Source organism: Pongo pygmaeus, chromosome 8 (genome assembly GCF_028885625.2).
Source record: "Pongo pygmaeus isolate AG05252 chromosome 8, NHGRI_mPonPyg2-v2.0_pri, whole genome shotgun sequence".
In the NCBI taxonomy this organism is placed as follows: domain Eukaryota; kingdom Metazoa; phylum Chordata; class Mammalia; order Primates; family Hominidae; genus Pongo; species Pongo pygmaeus.
Genome location: NC_072381.2, coordinates 109650030 through 109668391, shown reverse-complemented (window position 1 = coordinate 109668391; position 18362 = coordinate 109650030). Strand labels below are relative to the sequence as shown.

General features: G+C 42.7%; 1 protein-coding gene across 1 annotated transcript in view; it reads right to left on the bottom strand.

The window, feature by feature from the left end:
- CFAP58 (cilia and flagella associated protein 58) overlaps nucleotides 1-5448 on the bottom strand; it is a 105566-nt gene extending 100118 nt beyond the window's left edge. The window contains exon 1 of the mRNA XM_054435952.1: nucleotides 3382-5448. Within this exon, the coding sequence (XP_054291927.1) occupies nucleotides 3382-3390 (9 nt within the window). The 5' untranslated portion in view covers nucleotides 3391-5448. The remainder of the gene's footprint in view (nucleotides 1-3381) is intronic.
- Between the last annotated feature and the right edge of the window lie 12914 nt (nucleotides 5449-18362).

Here is an 18362-nt window from a genome sequence, read left to right as displayed (position 1 = left end):
TCAAGACCAGCCTGGCCAACATGGTGAAACCCCATCTGTACTAAAAATACAAAAATTGCCTGGGTGCGGTGGTGGGCACCTGTAATCCCAGCTACTCGGGAGGCTGAGGCAGAATTGCTTGAACCGGGGAGGCAGAGGTGGCGGTGAGCCAAGATCATACCCCTGCACTCCAGCCTGGGCAACAGAGTGAGACTCCATCTCAAAACAAAAAAGGAAAACTGTGGTACATATACACCGTGGAATACTACTCAGCCATAAAAAAGAATGAGATCATGTCCTTTGCAGCAACATGGATCGAGCTAGAGGCCATTATCCTAACTAATGCAGGAACAGAATACCAAATATCACATGTTCTCACTTATAACTGGGAGCTAAACACTGAGTGCACATGAACACAAAGAAGGGAACAGACACTGGGGCCTACTCGAGGGTGGAAGGTGGGAGGGGGTAAAGAACTGAAAAATTACCTATCAGGTACTATGCTTATTACTTGGGTGATGAAATAATCTGTACACCAAACCCCTGTGACATTCAATTAACCTATATAACAAACCTGCACATTTATCGCTGAACCTAAAATAAAAGTTTAAAAAAGTCTGTGCACATTTTAGAAAAGGATGAGAGGTATGACAGGGAGAAGGAAGCAAAACACTAGCTAGGGAGTTACGGACACACAGTGAAGACACTGAATTACATTCAAAGGAGTATGGATTGCATTATTCTGCAAGCCACAGGGAACCACTCAAGACTTTTGAGCAAAGGACTCATAAGGCTTGCAAGGCCTTACTTACGTTTGCAATATTATGTTTTAATATTCTACTCTACAAAGGGCCTTGGCATCAACACTCTTGCTAAAAGAAACCAACTGAAACAATCTCTAGTCCCAATAATAAAGTAAAATTTCAATTCACCCTGAAGATTTTAAGGAGTCTAGTTTACCTTCTATTTTGACAAGCCTGTCTTGCCCAATATGGAGAACGTCTACATATTCTTGGTTTTCAAAAACACTTGTACTATTAATTAAATCTCTAATGATGACATGCAAGCAAAACACAGTCTTTGTAAATTAAAATAAATGCAGAGTCACAAGCATATCTATAGCATTTTGTATAACAACTTTAGTACTAATTTTAAATTCACATAGGTTTTTCTTCCTGACTAAAAGCAGATTATTGCAAAGACCGCAATGCAGTAATTCCACAAAGGAGGAAAAACCATATTAAGGAAATATGGTGTTGCTGCTGTTCTGTTCTTCTCCCTTGTTGATGCTAAACATAAGCACACACAAAAATTTATCACTACAGTGTTCTTGGTTCCATCCCTGTAAATGGTATTAACATCAACACTTGATCAACAGCCTAATTATTTGTTAGCAGTCCAAGTTTTACCCGTTTACCTGGCACTTAGCACAGGAATGGAAAAACACCAAAGAAGGAAAAGTTTTAAAGAAACTTTTAGGAACAAAAGAGATTTATTCCTATTGTCATTAAAAGCAAAGGAAAAATAATCTCTTAGCTTTGGCCAATAAACAGTTGATATTTCCACGGTTATAGCATATAATGGTATCTATTTCAGAAGGATGAAATCAACATGAACTGATCAGAAAGGAACTGTGGCATTTCTTTATTCTTCACCTATTCACTGATTATTTGCTATGTGCCAGGCACTGTCCTGTCCTAAATTCTGGGAATATCAATTAGTGGGGAGAAGGAAACGGAAAAAGGAAAAGAGAACTGCAATATAAGATGAGGCCACAGGGGAAATAAAGAATTGTGAAAGCAGAATCGAGAAAGTTGGCTGAGATCAAGTAAGAAGAAAAGTAGAAGAAAGGAAGAAATGAGAGGAGTAACAGAAAGAGGGAATGGAAATGACTAATCCATAATAGTGGAGCAGCTTCTGAGGCCGGCACCTGGGCAGGGTTCCTCACAGAAATATGCAAATATATCCTGAATAGGGCAGAGCCAAGGAAATGAGGGGGCGGTGCCTCTGGGAGGCTGGGGCTTCCCTATGGGGAATGAAGAATGAAATAAACAAAGATGACTAGTGGGAGAAAAGAGGAGAAAACACTCAAAAGCAATAATGGGACAATAAAGAACTAGAAGGAACAAGAAAGGAAATGGGAAGAAAGAGATACAAATGACTATGGGTAATGGGGAGAAGTGATGTGGCCACAGCAGCATGGATGTCAGAGAGAGATGAGAGTGATGGAGCCCAGGAGTGAGGAAGATGGATGATATGAAAGAGATCGTATGATAAGGAAAGGAAGGAGGTGTTGACCACAGGAAGATGGAATTTATAAAGCTAGACTAGAGACGGAGGAAAAGCAATGATGAGGGCATGTGAATGGTGCAGAGGAAGCAAGGGAGTAACTAGAATGGGATGGGGAGGGGGTGGAGCATGATGGTGCTGAAAGAAGATGGGGCTTGGGCTGGCTTCATGGGAATGAAAACTGGTCAGTTGCACAGGGCTCCTTGCTCAGAAAGGCCCCATTCTTGGTTGAATGCTCTGCTGTTCTGTCTTAAAATTATTTGTAATTTTTGAAGAGACTTTGTGTTTTCACTTTGCATCAGGCCTTGCAAATCATGTAGCTGGTCCTGGCTGGAACAGACCGTGGGATGCGTGATGGGGGAAGGGCTCTGATGGGACCATGAAGGATTTGGGTAGAGCCATAGTGGATGGGAACTGTGAATGGCAAGTAATGACAGGGACCGGAGGCTCTTGAGGTTATAAATGAGGGGGCTAAGGGGCAGGCAGGGAGTCACTGAAAGGTTGCAGAAATAACCCCTCATTGGAGAGGCTGAAAATGGGGTGTACTGTAATATGGGGGAGTGGTGGGGTGATACGAGATGTTAACACAGGAGTCAATGAACACACGGGGCAGAGGTGATGGGCAGAAGAGCCTTAATGAAGCTGTGTGACAGCAGGTGATCATATGTTAGGAATCAGGGTGTGACAGGTGGACAAGGGCCATTGATTGGGATGACAGCAGGCATCTGTGAAGCTTTCTTCCAGGTTTCCCCTGTGAGATAAGACATCTCCAATATTTCTGTGTGAGCCTCTCTTATGGTATCACTCCATGACTAAAAATCTAGGGCTGGGTGCATGTCACGTGTGGATTTTAGAATTCATTAATTTTCTGCCTCACTTAGCATAGCGCCGATGCCACAGTGGGGATAGTGGGGTGTCCCCACAAATGAAGGAGAAACAGGAGGTAAAGGGGCCAGAGCCAACGGAGAAAGGCGGGGGACTGAGTGAGGGTGCAGGGGGATAAGATGTTGATGGAGGGGAATATTGGAATCACCGTTTGTGACAATCGTCAGTAGGAGAGGGACAATGGGGAGGGGTCAAGGGAAAGGCGACACAGGGGCGCTGACTCCTGACCTCAGCCATCCTGATGCTCTCTGGGGGCGGCCTCAGAGGCTGCTGTGGAGATCGCAGGAGCTGGGCCGGAGTCTGGGAAAGAAGCTAAAGGCGCGACGCGCTGTCTCTATCGCCCGCCCCGAGCGGAAACCCGCGCTCGGCGCGTCGTCCAGTCGCCTGGCAACCGACACGCCCTCTAGGGGCGCTAGCGGGAATTCGAAAGGGGAGGAGCTTCTGAGGCTGGCTCCTGGGCAGGGTTCCTCAGAGAAATATGCAAATATCTCCCAACGGGGCGGAGCCAAGGAAATGAGGGGGCGGTGCCCCTGAGAGGCTGGGAGGAGTCCCACGGTGTGGGCAGATGGAGACACCCAGGAGAAAGAAGAGGGCGAATTGGAAGAGGCCACCCAGAAAGGACGGTGGGTGACACTAGGGAGCCAAGCATGGAGAGCCGAGGACTAACGCTTGGAAGGAAATGTGGACCAGAAGGTTCCGGATGAGGGAAGGACAGGCGGCTACACTCTGCCTTCTGAGACAAAGAGGAATAATCTCACTTCCAGTCAGTTCAACCCTTGTAAAACAGCTACTGTGTGCAAGACACGGAGGGAAAGCTGAAGTAGAGAAACCACAGACGCTGTCTTCAAAGTGTTTAATCTAATATTAGTGATGAGAAAAATAGGGTGCACAGCTTAAGGCATCCTGGAAAAACGTATGTAGCGCCACATCGCAAAAATCTCTCTTCTGGGACCCCTCTCCCAAAACCGTTTCTTCGCCCTCTTCTCTCCCCTCTGCCTCCACTCTTTCTGGACTTCAGGTACAAATAGTTGAAATAATTATACTCCTTGATTCATGAAATGTGTAAGACTCCTCTCCGGTTTTATTTTCCCCCTTTATCCCCATCCCTACTCCCAACCCCTATCCTCAACCCCATAGGCATTCATGCTACTGTGCTTCCATATGTATTTTTGGGAAATGTACAAAATTTTTATCAGTGTATTTTTTTAAAATGTTTAAATAATGCTACTGGACTTTGGAGATTATCTTATTTTCTACTTTTTTCACTCAACATTCTTTTTAAGGATCTGTCCTCGTTGCGATTGGCAAGCATATCCTAGTTCATTGCTTCTGAGTACTGCACAGCGTTTCATAAGGGGCATCTACCACACTTCACTTCCATTCCCCAGGTGTTAGGTAACAAGGCCGCCTCTAATTCTCCAATACATCAAGAAATACAGCCATGATCGTCGTTGTCCGTGGTCCCTTACGGACCTCTGTGCAAATTCCTCTGAAATATATGCCAAGGAGTAAGATTGGTAAAGTTATAGGGATGCATAGGGACATTTGCTTATGCAGCTGCGTCCTGCACAAACACATCCAGCCATGGGGCAATGGAGGCTGAAAAACAGTCTCTACTCTCTTTCCCGTGCCATGTGCCCTACTGGAGGAAGGTGTGCACTTTTTATTCTCACAAAATCTCTGTACCCCAGCCAAGTCATGAACCTAGAAGGCTGTAACTATCTAGAGGGTGTGATATTTTCAAACTCATCTGGCCAGATGAACAGTTTTCCAAAAGCACAACGATGCCCAATAGCCTAGTACAAGCCCTGGGTACTTAGCAAGCACTTTAAGATTGTGTACCAGAGTTACTGCCCTAGGCTGCACTCCAGTGTGGGGTTTCCGTCCAATACTTCCATCCATCCCTTCCAGAACGTGGTAGGTCTTTTTTATTAAACACTCATAAAGTGTTTAGTAAATGTCAGATACTATTCTAAGTGCTTTGCAAATATTGACTCATCTAATTAGCTAATTTTCTAATTTCTGTCAATATGATGAAAGTAGTGTAAGCACAATTTTTGCTTTCATTTTCACTTCTCTAACTGCTAGTGAATTTTTTGACCATTTCTTCATACATTCGTAGGCTACTTGCGATTCCCTTCTGTGAACTGCCTTTTCAGTGTCTTTGCCTATTTTTCTATTGATCTTTTTTCTTTTTCTTTTGATTTACAGATATCTTTGAGAAGCCTGGACATCAATCTGCTTTAGAAGACTAGAAACTCTGCCTTTATGTCCTTAAGGGAACAATAGTCCTTAACTTTGATACTGTGGCTCTTTAGCTCTTTTTTTCCCTATTTTTTTACACAGTTTTTTGGTATTATTTAGACCTCCTTTACCCCAAGGTCATAAAGGTATTCTCCCATCATTTTTTCCTATCTATTAGCTTCATAGTTTTACTTTTTTACATTCAGTTATCTAATCCATCTGGAGTTCTCCTTCCCATATGGTGTGAGATAGGGATCTAACTATATTTTTCTCCATGGGATGAGCAAATTTTCCAACAACCCATGTCAAACAATCCATTCTTTCCAAATTGGTTTGGGGAAGTTTCCAAATAGACATGAGTATGTTCTGAGCTCTCTGGTTTGTTCATGTGTCAGTACCACAAGGTTTTATCACTGTGGGTTTTTAGTTAGTCATCACACTTGAAGGGCAAGTTCCCCATTCCAAATTCTTCTGTGTCAAGATTGCTTTGTCTATCCATGAACCTTTATCCTCCCTTATAATTTTTAGAGTAAGTTTGTCAACTTTATGAGAACTGTGTTGGATTGATGAATTAATTCAAGGAAAACTGGCAACTGTGCAGTGACATCTCATTCATGACCTGACACTGTATATCTGGTGGACAAAAAGAGGGAAATGTGGCTGAGTCATAATGTGCATGGAGGTTGCTGGAGAGGTGGTGGATGAACTGGAGAGGCAGGCTGAACCACACTGTAAGCCAAGCTAATAGAAATGAGCTTGAAATGGGACAGGCAACCCAGTTCAGGCTGCTTTGTGTGTTCACAGGAAACCTGATTACACATTGGGACCATCGGTTTGTGGGATTGCCATGATCCAGAGAAACTCCATAACATTTCTGAAAGTATATAACAAAAATAAAGACCTAGAGGGCCCTAGTCACCCATATGTTGCACTGATGTCAAGTGCAGGGCTGTGTGTCTTCCCATGTCCAGGGGATCTCCTAAAAGAGATTTCATAAGTAGGTGGCCTGCATAGGTGACAGCAGTTCAATCCAGTAAACAATTTTTTAAAGAACTTACTGCATGGTAGGCACAAGGCTGCCCACAGGAAGCACCAAGGTGACTATGGCAGAGTCACTGCCCTTTGCATTCACAATCTGTATTGGGGGAAAGACAGAAGGGAACATCTACAGTTAATTCTAACGCAATATGATGGTATCATTTAGTATATGCCATTTTAACAGAAAGCACAATGGGAGCTCAGAGAATCTAGATACTGATATCTGAGACCTTACTTATAGGAGGACAAAAAGACCCAAATATGAGCAATCAAAGAACCACAAGGAGGTAGAAAGGCGTGTGACATGTTCAGCTCATAGGAAAGAGATGCAGGGGGCATCAACACAGAAGGAAGAATGGATGAAAGGATGGGTGGTTGGACAAATCAGTTTATGCTGATGAAACAAAATGTTTGATTTCCAATTTTCTGGATTACAGAAGACTAGTCACCACCCTGCTCCCCTGTGTAGTTATAATAACAAGAATCACTAGGTGGCATTATAGTACCAAAAGTCCTCACCTTTCAGAGCTTCTAGGAGAAACACACCCAACAAGATCGCGTCAGCCCCTAATTTAGACAAATGAGTGCTTCTATTCATCTCATTTCTCATTATATCCACTTAATTTATTTCTTGAGAACCTACTATATGTCCAGCCCTATGTTGCATACTGTGGAGAGAGAATACAAAAGGAGTTAAAGACAGGATCTTCTCCCTCGAGGAGCATAAGGAGAAGCAAAATGTGCACACCAACACTCCCCCTAAAAGATTTTCTGACAACAGTCCAAGACAGGATATAGTAAGCACTGAAATGAGAATGTCAGTAAATAAGGTCCTGTGTAATCTGGCCCTTTCGACTTTCTGGTGCCAGCTCCCATCACTCACTCCTTGTTACACTGGTTCTTTCAATTCCCTGGATAGCCATGCTCTTTCCCACTGCCCGGAATTCAAAAATGCTGATCTTCCTGTCTGGAATATTTGACTCTCTCTCTTTCTCTCTTCAGCTGGCTGGCTCCCATCCAACCTTCTTTCAGATCTCACTTCTTCAGATTACTTTCAGTCTCACTTCCCCAGACTACCTTTTCCAGCATTGTGTATTCTACTTCTTGCATCATCCCACAATGGTAACTAATGGCCTAGTCATGTAAATGGTTGCTTAATACCTGTGTTCCCTACCACACTGTCAAACTACAGGAACACTAAGATGATGCACGTTTTCTTCACCCGTGTCTCCACTGGTGTTAGGGGCTGAATTGTGTCCCTCCAAAATTCATACGTTAATGTCCAGATGCCCCCTACTTTGGAATGTGGTGGTATTTGGAGATAGAGCCTTTAAAGAGGTGATTAAGTTAAAATAAGGCCAATCAGACTAGTATCCTTACAAGAAGAGGAAAATTGGTCACACAAAGAGACACGAGGTATGTAATATGTGCACACAGAAGAATGACAGTGAAAAGGAGGCTATCTGCACAACAAAGAGAGAGGCTTCCGAAGAATTCAAACCTGCTGACATTTTCATCTTGGACTTCTAACCTCCATAACTGTGAGGAAATCAATTTTTTGGTTTGTTTGTTTTGTTTTGTTTTGTTTTGGTGGGGAGGGGTTTGAGACGGAATCTCACTCTGTTGCCCAGGCTGGAGCGCAGTGGCACAATCTCGGCTCACTGCAACCTCCGCCTCCCGGGTTCAAGTGATTCTCCTGCCTCAGCCTCCAGAGTAGCTGGGACTACAGGTGCACACCACCACACCCAGCTAATTTTTTATATTTTTGGTAGAGACAGGGTTTCAACGTGTTAGCCAGGCTGGTCTCAAACTCCTGACCTCAAGTGATCCTTCTGCCGTGGCCTCCCAAAGTGCTGGGATTACAGGTGTGAGCCACCACACCTGGCCTCAATTTTTGTTTTTTAAGCCACCCAGTCTGTGGTATTTTGTTACAACAGCCCTAGCGAACTAACATAACCAGCCAGCACTCTGCTGTATAAATAACTGTTCAGTGAATCACTATTGAATGAGTTCTAAAGTAAGGAAGCCCAGTGAACCATGACATCTTAAAGAAAGGTACATGGTAGACATGTCTCTTGAACTTGACCTTAAATGATATGTATGAGTTAGAGACATGGAAGGAAGTTAAAAGAATCTCAAGTATGGGGAACAGCACTGGGCAGAAACCAAGGCAAGAATCCAAAAATCCTGCTTTAGGTGGGGTGAGGTCCCTATCAGGTACTTGTGGACACTAAAGTTGATAAGAGGGCATGGGTGAATAGCAGAGAGCCTTGGAAGGATAGCAGAGAAGTGCCTCCAAACTCAAGGACTAGGGATAGTCAAGAACCCACCCATTTGTTCTGCCAGACATCTCAAATATATGATCATGAGATATACTACCTCTGCAAAGCTCCTTATTTAAACCTGGATAGAATCGCCTCTTAGAACTTCTCAGTTGCGTGCTGTAACACAGTAATAAGAACAGTATTATATACCCAGTGTTCACCTCTTCAATAGTACCCAGAGAAGATATGAAGTAAACCTCCAAAAAAGCAGAAACACTGACTTGCAGGCCTACATGTAAATTCCTAGCCTGTAATGCAAAGCAATTGTGCCCTAACAGAAATCTACCTCTGTAATAGATCAGAGAGGTCCCAGAGGCTATTTTGGGGGTGTCTGTATCATCCACAATCTCCTCTGAGATTATTAACTCCCACCCAGAATTGCGTCCCTCTCTGAAGCCATGATGCTCTAGGCCACCCTACCTACCTCCCCAGGGCCACAGCTGATGGGTCAAGGTGGAGGCCTGACCCACATGAAGCCAGTTCTATTATTTTCCCTGGAAATTTATAACAGGGACCAAGAGTAAGCCAATCATTGCTCAGGTCTGGAACTGAGCATGTGAAGCCGAGGAGAGGCAGAGAAAGGCAGGCTGTATGGAGGGAAGAATAAAGCAAATAAATGAGGGGAATCCACAGACCAAAAACAGGAAGTGAAAGATGGGGGAGAGAGCTTCTTTCTTGGTGGCTGATGCCCTGTGGGAACCTGGTGGCAGGTCCCTTGAGAGACCCAGCAACACCTGCTCTCTTGGATTCTGCTAGATACTTTGTATCCTCCTAACAAAATAACCTTATTTGTTTAAGCTAGATGAAGTGAGTTTTCTTTGTATATATCAAAAATAAAAAAAAATGGTAAAGCCTGCATCAACACAGATCCTGTTTGCACAGGCATTCTTGTGGCATTGCTGGATTTAGTGTCTGTGGGATCTAAAAACTACATTTGGGGCCCTTAACGACATGGTAAAAACTGCTCCTGTCATCATATCTAACATTTTTCCTCCAGACTGTTGGGAAGATTAAAAGCCCACGTGTTACAGAAAATTGTTATCATTTATCAGCCAACCATATGGTCACCTTAGATGACAGAGCAGAGTCCCCACTGGCTAGTGTTCTCCAAAACTGTTCGGGGCATATTTTATTCCTTTAATCTTCTCCTTTTCCAGCCTACTGCAGCACTAACTTAACAGAACATTTGTTGAGCATTTGACATCAGCTCCCAAAGGGTCTCCAGACAAACTCCCCTCGTGACACCTGAGGAGGCAACGAAGCTCAGGCAGATTTATTAGGAAGACTGAAAGGTCAGGTGCCAGGTAGAAGCACCAAGGGAGCAGCCACAGTGGGTAAGCATTTTCACCAGGAGAAGGAGACAGCAGTGTCAAACTACCCAGTCGTCTTACCTGCCTTGAATTTTATTGGCTTGAAAGCAGCTGCTCTCTTCTCCCACACAGATTACTTTTGGGTATGACTGGTTAGGCTAGATCATTCAGTTGGTGCTTCTTGCCCAAGACACCAAGGTTGCAGTTTGATGTCCTACTCAGGACTGGTAAGGACGTGCACAAGTCAACCGGTGGACCAGATTGGTTAAAAAGCTTAAGTGGGTCAAGCGCAATGGCTCACTCCTGTAATACCAGCACTTTGGGAGGCTGAGGCAGGCAGATCACTTGAGGTCAGGCGTTCGAGACCAGCCTGGCCAACATGGTGAAATCCTGTCTCTACTAGAAATACAAAAATTAGCCAGATGTGGTGGCGGGCCCCTGCAATCCCAGCTACTCAGGGGGCTGAGGCAGGAGAATCACTTGAACCCAGGAGGCAGAGGTTGCAGCGAGCGAAGATCGCAGCACTGCACTCCAGCCTGGGCGACAGAGTGAGACTTGGTCTCGGAAAAAAAAAAAGAAAAAAAAGACTAAATGGCTCCATACAACCTATTCCCACTAATAATAAATAAATAAATGAGTGCATAAATAAGTAGCCTGAACAATATAACAAGACCTGGTATCTAAACCAAAAAAAAATTTTTTAATGAGCTGGGCATGGTGTTGCACACCTATAGTCCTAGCTACTCAGGAGGCTGAGGAGGGAGGATCACTGGAGCCCAGGAGTTTGAGGTTACAGTGAGCTATGATTATGTCACTACACTCCAGCCTAGGTGACAGAGCAAGACCCTGTCTCAAAAACAAACAAACAAACAAAAGTAAATAAGTGAATGATATGGTCTGGATGCTTTGACTCCTCCAAATCTCATGTTGATACGTGACTTCCAATGTTTCTACCTCAGGTGCTCGGGTCATGGGGGGCAGATCCCTCATGAACGGCTTGTTGCAGAGGTAATGAGTGAGTTCTCACTCTAACAGTTCACATGAGACCCGTTTGTTTAAGGGAGTCAGGCACATCCTTTCTCTCACTCTTGCTTCCTCTCTTGCCACGTGACACACCAGCTCACACTTTGCCTCCCACCGTGGCCGTAAGCTTCCTGAGACCCTCACCAGAAGCAGTTGCCAGAACCATGTTTCCTGCACAGCCTGCAGAACCGTGAGCCAAAATAAACCTCTCTCCTTTATAAATTACCCAGTCTCAGATATTCCTTTATAGCAATACAAACAGATGAACACAGTGAATACATTTTAAAAATTTTAAAAACCAAAGCACAAAATACCTTTGATGATGGGCCAATGCTTTTATATCTACTATCCCCTGAAAGTCTCTGTTTTCAAACACCTCTAGACTTTACAAATGCTGATCCCTTTTCTGGAAAATCCAATGACTCCTTATTTGTCCAGTTAGCTCTTTCAAGTGTCAGCTCAGTGTTGCCTCATCCAAAAAATCTTACCCAGTTAAGTACCTCTCCTCTGTGCTGCTGGAAAGACTGAGCATCTTTTGTCAATTCACTGCATTATCATTGTGTGTTCACCTCTATGTCTCCCCACCAGACTGGGAGGACCAGTCTTTTCTTTAATACATCTATGGTGCTGCCCCATAGGAGACACTAGAAGTAAAAAGTTTGATGAATGAATGCAAAATACAATTAACTTATAAACTCACGCACACAGCAATTACTCTTGGGAGTGATTAGTGACTAAAGGAAGGTGAAAGGTATCAGTACACGAACATTTGAGATTCTATAGTAGTTAAAATTACTTCCAAGTACACACCAAGGTCCCAAACAGAAGTACAGGTAGTAAGGATTACAATAAAAATGCATTTATCTCATTTTTTTTCTTATCCTCAATCTAAATACCAAAGAACTATGTCTTTTTTGTCTTACCCACAAGGTGGGACACACAATCGGTACTCAAAAAAAGTTGACTACTGAACTCTCATAGGCAACAAGGATAGGCATCTATAAAATGAAATCTGCTATTGTTAAAGGAATAAGCTTTTTTTTTTTTTTGAGACAGAGTCTCACTCTGTCGCCTAGGCTGGAGTGCAATGGCACGATCTCGGATCACTGTAACCTCCTTCTTGAGGGTTCAAGGCATTCTCCTGCCTCAGCCTCCCAAGTAGCTGGGACTATGGGCATGTGCCACCATGCCCGGCTAATTTTTGTATTTTTAGTAGAGACAGGGTTTGACTATGTTAACCAGGTTGGTCTTAAACTCCTGACCTCAGGTGATCCACCCACCTAGGCCTCCCAAAGTGCTGGGATTACAGGCGTGAGCCACCATGCCTCTTTTCTACCTGTTAGATATGTTGCTTTCTTGCCAATACCTGCTGCAAGACCTACTGGATAATTTTAGTAGAAGCAAATGCCTGCTGAGCATTCACTGGGAACAGGTGCTTTTTGAGGCAACGCAAGGGAGGCAAAAAGCCTCAAACCTTTTTAAATTAAGCAGGACAATTTAAACCTCTAGGACAGTAAAGACCAGTCTAAGATACCATTGTATTTTAGAATCTAACACCAAGGTTTGCAACCTTTTTCTATAAAAGACCACATTAAGAAATATTTTGAGGTAGAAAAAAAATAGAACTATCCTGAGGACAGGTAGGAAAAAAAGAAATATTTTGGGCTTCATGGGCCACATGGTCTCTGTGGCAGCTACTCAACTGTGCTGTTATAGCCCCAGAGCAGCCATAGACAACATATAAATGAATGGGCATGGCTGAGCCAATATAATTGTATTTATAGAAGCAGGTGGCACTCTGGATTGGGCTTGACAGCCATAGTTTGCCAACTCCTGATTTAGACAATGGCTGGCATAGATTAGGTGCTGAAATATTTGTTGAGTGAATGGATGGATGAATGAATAAGTGAATTAAGGTATTCCTAAGGTTACAGCATAATGATTTGTGTCAAAGGCAAGGGTACCATCTTTAGACATTAACTACAAGGAGAGCAATGAATATCTACTGTACCAGAAATAAGTTGGATGGAAATCATCTGACAGTTTTTTCCCACACCAAGTGGTGTATGTAGATGGAAGATTAACATACATAAACCAATAACAGTTTTCAAAACAGAGATGTGAGTTAGAAGAGTAGTTTAAAGAAATATTTTTTAGCCAAGCATAGTGACCCACTCCTGTAATCCCAGCACTTTGGGAGGCTGAGGGAGGAGGATCACTTAAGCTCGGGAGTTTGAGACCAGCCTGGGTAACATAGTGAGACCCTATCTCTGCAAAATATAGGAAAATTAGCCAGGTATGGTGGCACACACTTGTAGTCCCAGCTACTTGGAAGGCTGAGGCAGGATAATTGATTGACCCTGGGAGGTTGAGGCTGCAGTGAAGCCGACTGTCACTCCCGCCTGAGCAACAAAGTGAGACTCTAGCTCAAATTAAATAAATAAATAAGCATTTTCTTCAAACTTTGGATCTTGACTCATTTAATAAGTTGTGGCCTGCATTTTTTTCAAAAGAGGGTAACATAGGAAGAGTAAAAAGAAAAGGGAATATAACAGTTTGTATCACACTCAGTAAACATAACAATTGTTTTTAAGGAAACTGTCTTTCAATTATAATGCACTTGCATGTGTGAGTATACTGGGTTGTGAAATAAAATGTATTTTCAAAAATCTTTGAAAAACATAGGTTCTGTAGAATCTAATGATTCCTACCACAAGTTGATATGAGGATTAAATGAGTTGGTAGGTATAAAATGCTTGAGTAATACCTAGCACATGGCACAAGTTTTAGCTATTATTATTCTGTCACTAACCAGCAATGTGACCTTGAGTATGTGACCTAACTTCTATGGACTTAATTTTTGTCAGTAAATAATCTCTAAAGGCCCTGTGGGCTCCGACATTCCCAGAGGAGGGACGTGACCAGCGCCGACCTTGAGGAATGAAATAGCCAAATGCAAATCATTCGTCTTCTTCAACTGACACCTCTGAGGTCTCAGCAAAGCAGCCTGTTCTGTGAAACATCCTGTAAACTAACTTGCTATTATCTTGTGAAATTCCATGTGAAGTTGAAATCAGGGTAGTGGGAAATTGACCAAATCAAGGGAAGTGCCCTTTTTTCCCCTCCATCAGATGCTTAATGACTAGCATAGGCTTCCTGTCTCTCCCATTGTCATGCATTTTATTCCATATACTGGAATAACCACACATAGGGGTGAACAGGAAATCTGTCCCTGTGTATTTAATCTTTAAAAAATTTCCAGTACTCCTGACCGTGAGATGTGGTGTGAAGCTGCTCTGCAGTTGGTTCAGACTTTGTCACATGTCACTTTTTTTTTTTTTTTTGAGACAGGGTCTCACTCCCTCACCCAGGCTGGAGTGCGGTGGCACGATCTCAGGTCGCTGCAACCTCCACCTCCCAGGTTCAAGTGATTCTCGTGCCTCAGCCTCCTGAGTAGCTGGAATTACAGGCACGCACCACCACGCCTGGCTAATTTTTGTATTTTTTGTTTGTATAGACGGGGCTTCGCCATATTGGCCAGGTTGGTCTAAAACTGACCTCATGTGATCCGCCCACCTTGGCCTCCCAAAGTGCTGGGATTATAGACAGGAGCCACAGCACCCAGCTGACAAGTCACCTTTCACTATGGAATGTGAAACCTCATCTAGCACTTAAATGATCATGAAGAAAATTCCATCTACTTTCACATACACATGTATACACATAAACAAGCCAATAGAAAACTGGGGGATGTTGTAACAGAGTCTTCACACATAAACACATAAAGGCGGCCAATAATGATGTTCTGTTCAGCCTCATTCATAATTTAAAAAATGCAAATCAAAACATTGAGATTAGGGTTTTTTTTCACCTATAAAAGAAGCAAACTAAATTAAAGTTATAAGAGAAAATAGCCAATGTTGACGACAATGTAGAGAAAAAGGCAATCGTCATACTATGGGAAATAGTTCAAATTGGTGAGATCTCTTTGGAGGGCAATTTTGTAATATATATCAAAATAATAAATGCACATATCCTTTGATCAGCCCTGGAACTATCAAGGCACTGACCCAAAATACCCACCTATATACAAGCTTCTGATGTGAGAAAAACAAATCCTTATTTGTTTAAGCCTTTTATAGTCTTAGACACTATAAAAATTACAGTCTGGTATTCCGTTACTTGCAGCTAAACATATTCCTAATTGATAATTTTTTAAAAGAATAGGGGTGAAGGAGGACATTCATATCTTGCACTGACTTTAGAAGATTTCTAGTATTTCCCCATTAAGCATAACACTGGTTTGGGGGCTGAACTTTACCCTTTGTTTTTACCATGTTACAGAGGGTTTGTTTATATATCGATGCCAAATTTTATCTGATGGCTTTTCAGCATATATGGTGATGATCTTTCTGTTTTTCTCTTTTAATCTATTAATGATGTAATATTCTTTGGTGTGCTGCTGGAATTCTATTTGTTAATATATTATTTTAAATTTCTGAAATAATTTATATATTTATAAAGGAGATTAATATATTACTTTTCTTTCCCCTTTTCAATGAGCTATTTTTATTAGATTTTTGACTGATATATTACCAACTGCCTTAATAAAAAAGACTTTCAATCATTGAGGTTTTTTAAATGTAAATGACTAAACCTTTTATTTCTACATATTATAGCTGTACTTTTTCAAATTTACCTGTTCTTTTTTCATAGTCCCATGTCCTATCATTTTATCTCTGTATTTTGACCATAACTATTTTATACTCTTTTTCAAATTGTTCTATTGTCTCAGATACTTAAGGGGCTAATTTGCCTGTTTATTACATTTACCAGTTCACACCCTCATGTGGTTCATTTCCTAGTCTGGTTTTTAATTTTTTATTATAAGCTTAATGATTATTAATAATTCTTAATTTTAAGAAATTAAAATAATATAATTAAAATAATATAAAGAATGTTTTAATTTCTTATCATGAAACATTTTAATTTCTTATTGTAACTTCAATGGGAGTTGTTTATTCTGCTAGGGACCAGGATAAACAACCGAATTTTACATTTCCTTCTGACAGGGCCAAGGGGATTTACCACTTTGAAACAGGTTTTTTCTGTTTTTTCTTTACATTAGGATTCCCTCAGCACGTGGGTAGTATAAATTGGGAGCTCACACCTATGCATAGTATAGGCAGGCTAGGGGTTTTCATTTCTATAGAAGACATTTTAAAATTCATCCAGGGCCAGGATAAATCACAAGCTTCCTTCCCACGACCCTGAGCCAATGGGAAGAGGGCTTTTTTCTATCCTCCTGTTACTAAAGGGCAGCCTTTCCAGGGTTCCAGCCTTAGGCAGGAATCTCAAATCCAGATCCCTGTCTTTATAGAACTCAAGGCCTGAATAGATACTAACCCCAATCCCTAAGTGGGTACTCACCCCTGGTCCTTAGCCATTTGGGCTTATATTCATGTCATGCTTTTGAGTTCCCTTGACCTATCTCACACCTGGAGACCCCCTTTCTTCCCTTCCGTTGTTGATATATTTTATTCAGCCTTTCACTGTTCGAAGCAGGAGTTCCCTGACTTCTTGACTCCTCAAGTTCCCATAAGTTGAACCTTTGTACTTTCCTATCTTTTAAAAAACATTTCTAGAGTTAGCACAGTGTTCTGTAGAAATGACAGGAGGGGTGTCCAATCCAGACATGGGGGTTCAAGGAAGACTTCCTGAAGGAGTAACTGCCTGTTCTGAGACAGGAAGACTGAGCATACAATTAGTCGGGCAAAATAACATGCATGTGCACTGGGGTGACAGTTTGGAGGAGGAGGTGGGGTGGCTGTGGCAGGCAGAAAGTAGAGTACATATGAATATCCAAGGGGAGAGAAAAAGCATATCATGCAAACAGCATATCAAAGAGCATATCACGTTCTGAGAAGCACAGGTTCCAAGAACTGCAAGTTTTGTGTGGAACACAGAGTGAGATATGAGGCTGGTGAGATAAGCAGAGGCCAGTTCATGAACGACTTACATGCCAGGTAGAACCGTGGACCTTAGAACAGACAGGAACCAATCAGAACACAGAAGATGAAATCATCAGGTTAAAAGCAAAACAAATATGATAAATATTCCTTATATAAATATACATGGCTGCTTAGAAATTGCTGAAACAACTTTGCAGACGGGATGACAATCCCAGAGGGCATTCAAGCACTAACCTTGGCATTCCAGCACAACGCTGAACTCTTAGCCCAAGGTTTACAAAGCTCAGCCCAGCGCTCTTACTTCACAGAAATTTCCCCCACCTGCTTTGCGGAGGGTGTGAGTAACCCACCGGACCAACTTGTAGACATTTTGGAAATACACAGCTCTTTCAAGACTGTTTCCCCAGATCGCCCCCACCACCTCCAACACACACACTGGCCCCCAAAATTCTGCCATAACCTCTTACGTAAGGAAAGAATTTGAGCAGCAGTAGAAACTTGAAAACAAAAGTACCCTGGGCCAAGGGCCAGGGAGTCTATTTTTAGAACATTTTCTCATTGCCTGTTTATCTTTCAGACTCAGCCAAAAAGTCTTCCAGGCGAGTGTTAAAGGAAAAGACGAAAAAAAGGTGATCTAAGACCAAATAGCAGTAGCAATGGTGATCATTTTGGACAGTGTGCTCCAATTTCCCCAATGTGCCTTCACTGGCATTTGGTGCCCCCAAAGCCGCTTAATGGAGAATTCATTCAAACCCTGCTCTGCCTTTTCTACTGATGGTGGGATTTGGGCAGGTCAACGGGAAGACAATAGAAGTTATGGATTTCATAAACTATTAAGCTCGACCAGAACGCTGCTGCTGCTGCTGCTCCTCCAGGCCTCAGTTCTCTCGTTTCTAACATAGGGCTAGTAACACTTGATCTACCGTCACAACAGTAACCAGAAACTAGTCCCTGTAGAGCATCCGGTCACTGTTCTCCTTTGTGCCCGGTTAATCCCGGAGAAAAGCAACCATGCATTTCAGTATCATAAAAGTCGGATGCGGTGGCTCACGCCTGTAATCCCAGGCGCTTCGGTAGTCCGAAGCGGGAGTTCGAGACCAGCCTGACCAACATGGAGAAACCCCTTCTCTACTAAAATTACAAAATTAGCCGGGCGTGGTGGCGCATGCCTGTAATCCCAGCTACTCGGGAGGCTGAGGCAGGAGAATCGCTCGAACCCGGCAGGCGGAGGTTGCGGTGAGCCGAGATAGCGCCACCATTGCACTCCAGCCTGGGCAACAAGAGCGAAACTCCTTCTC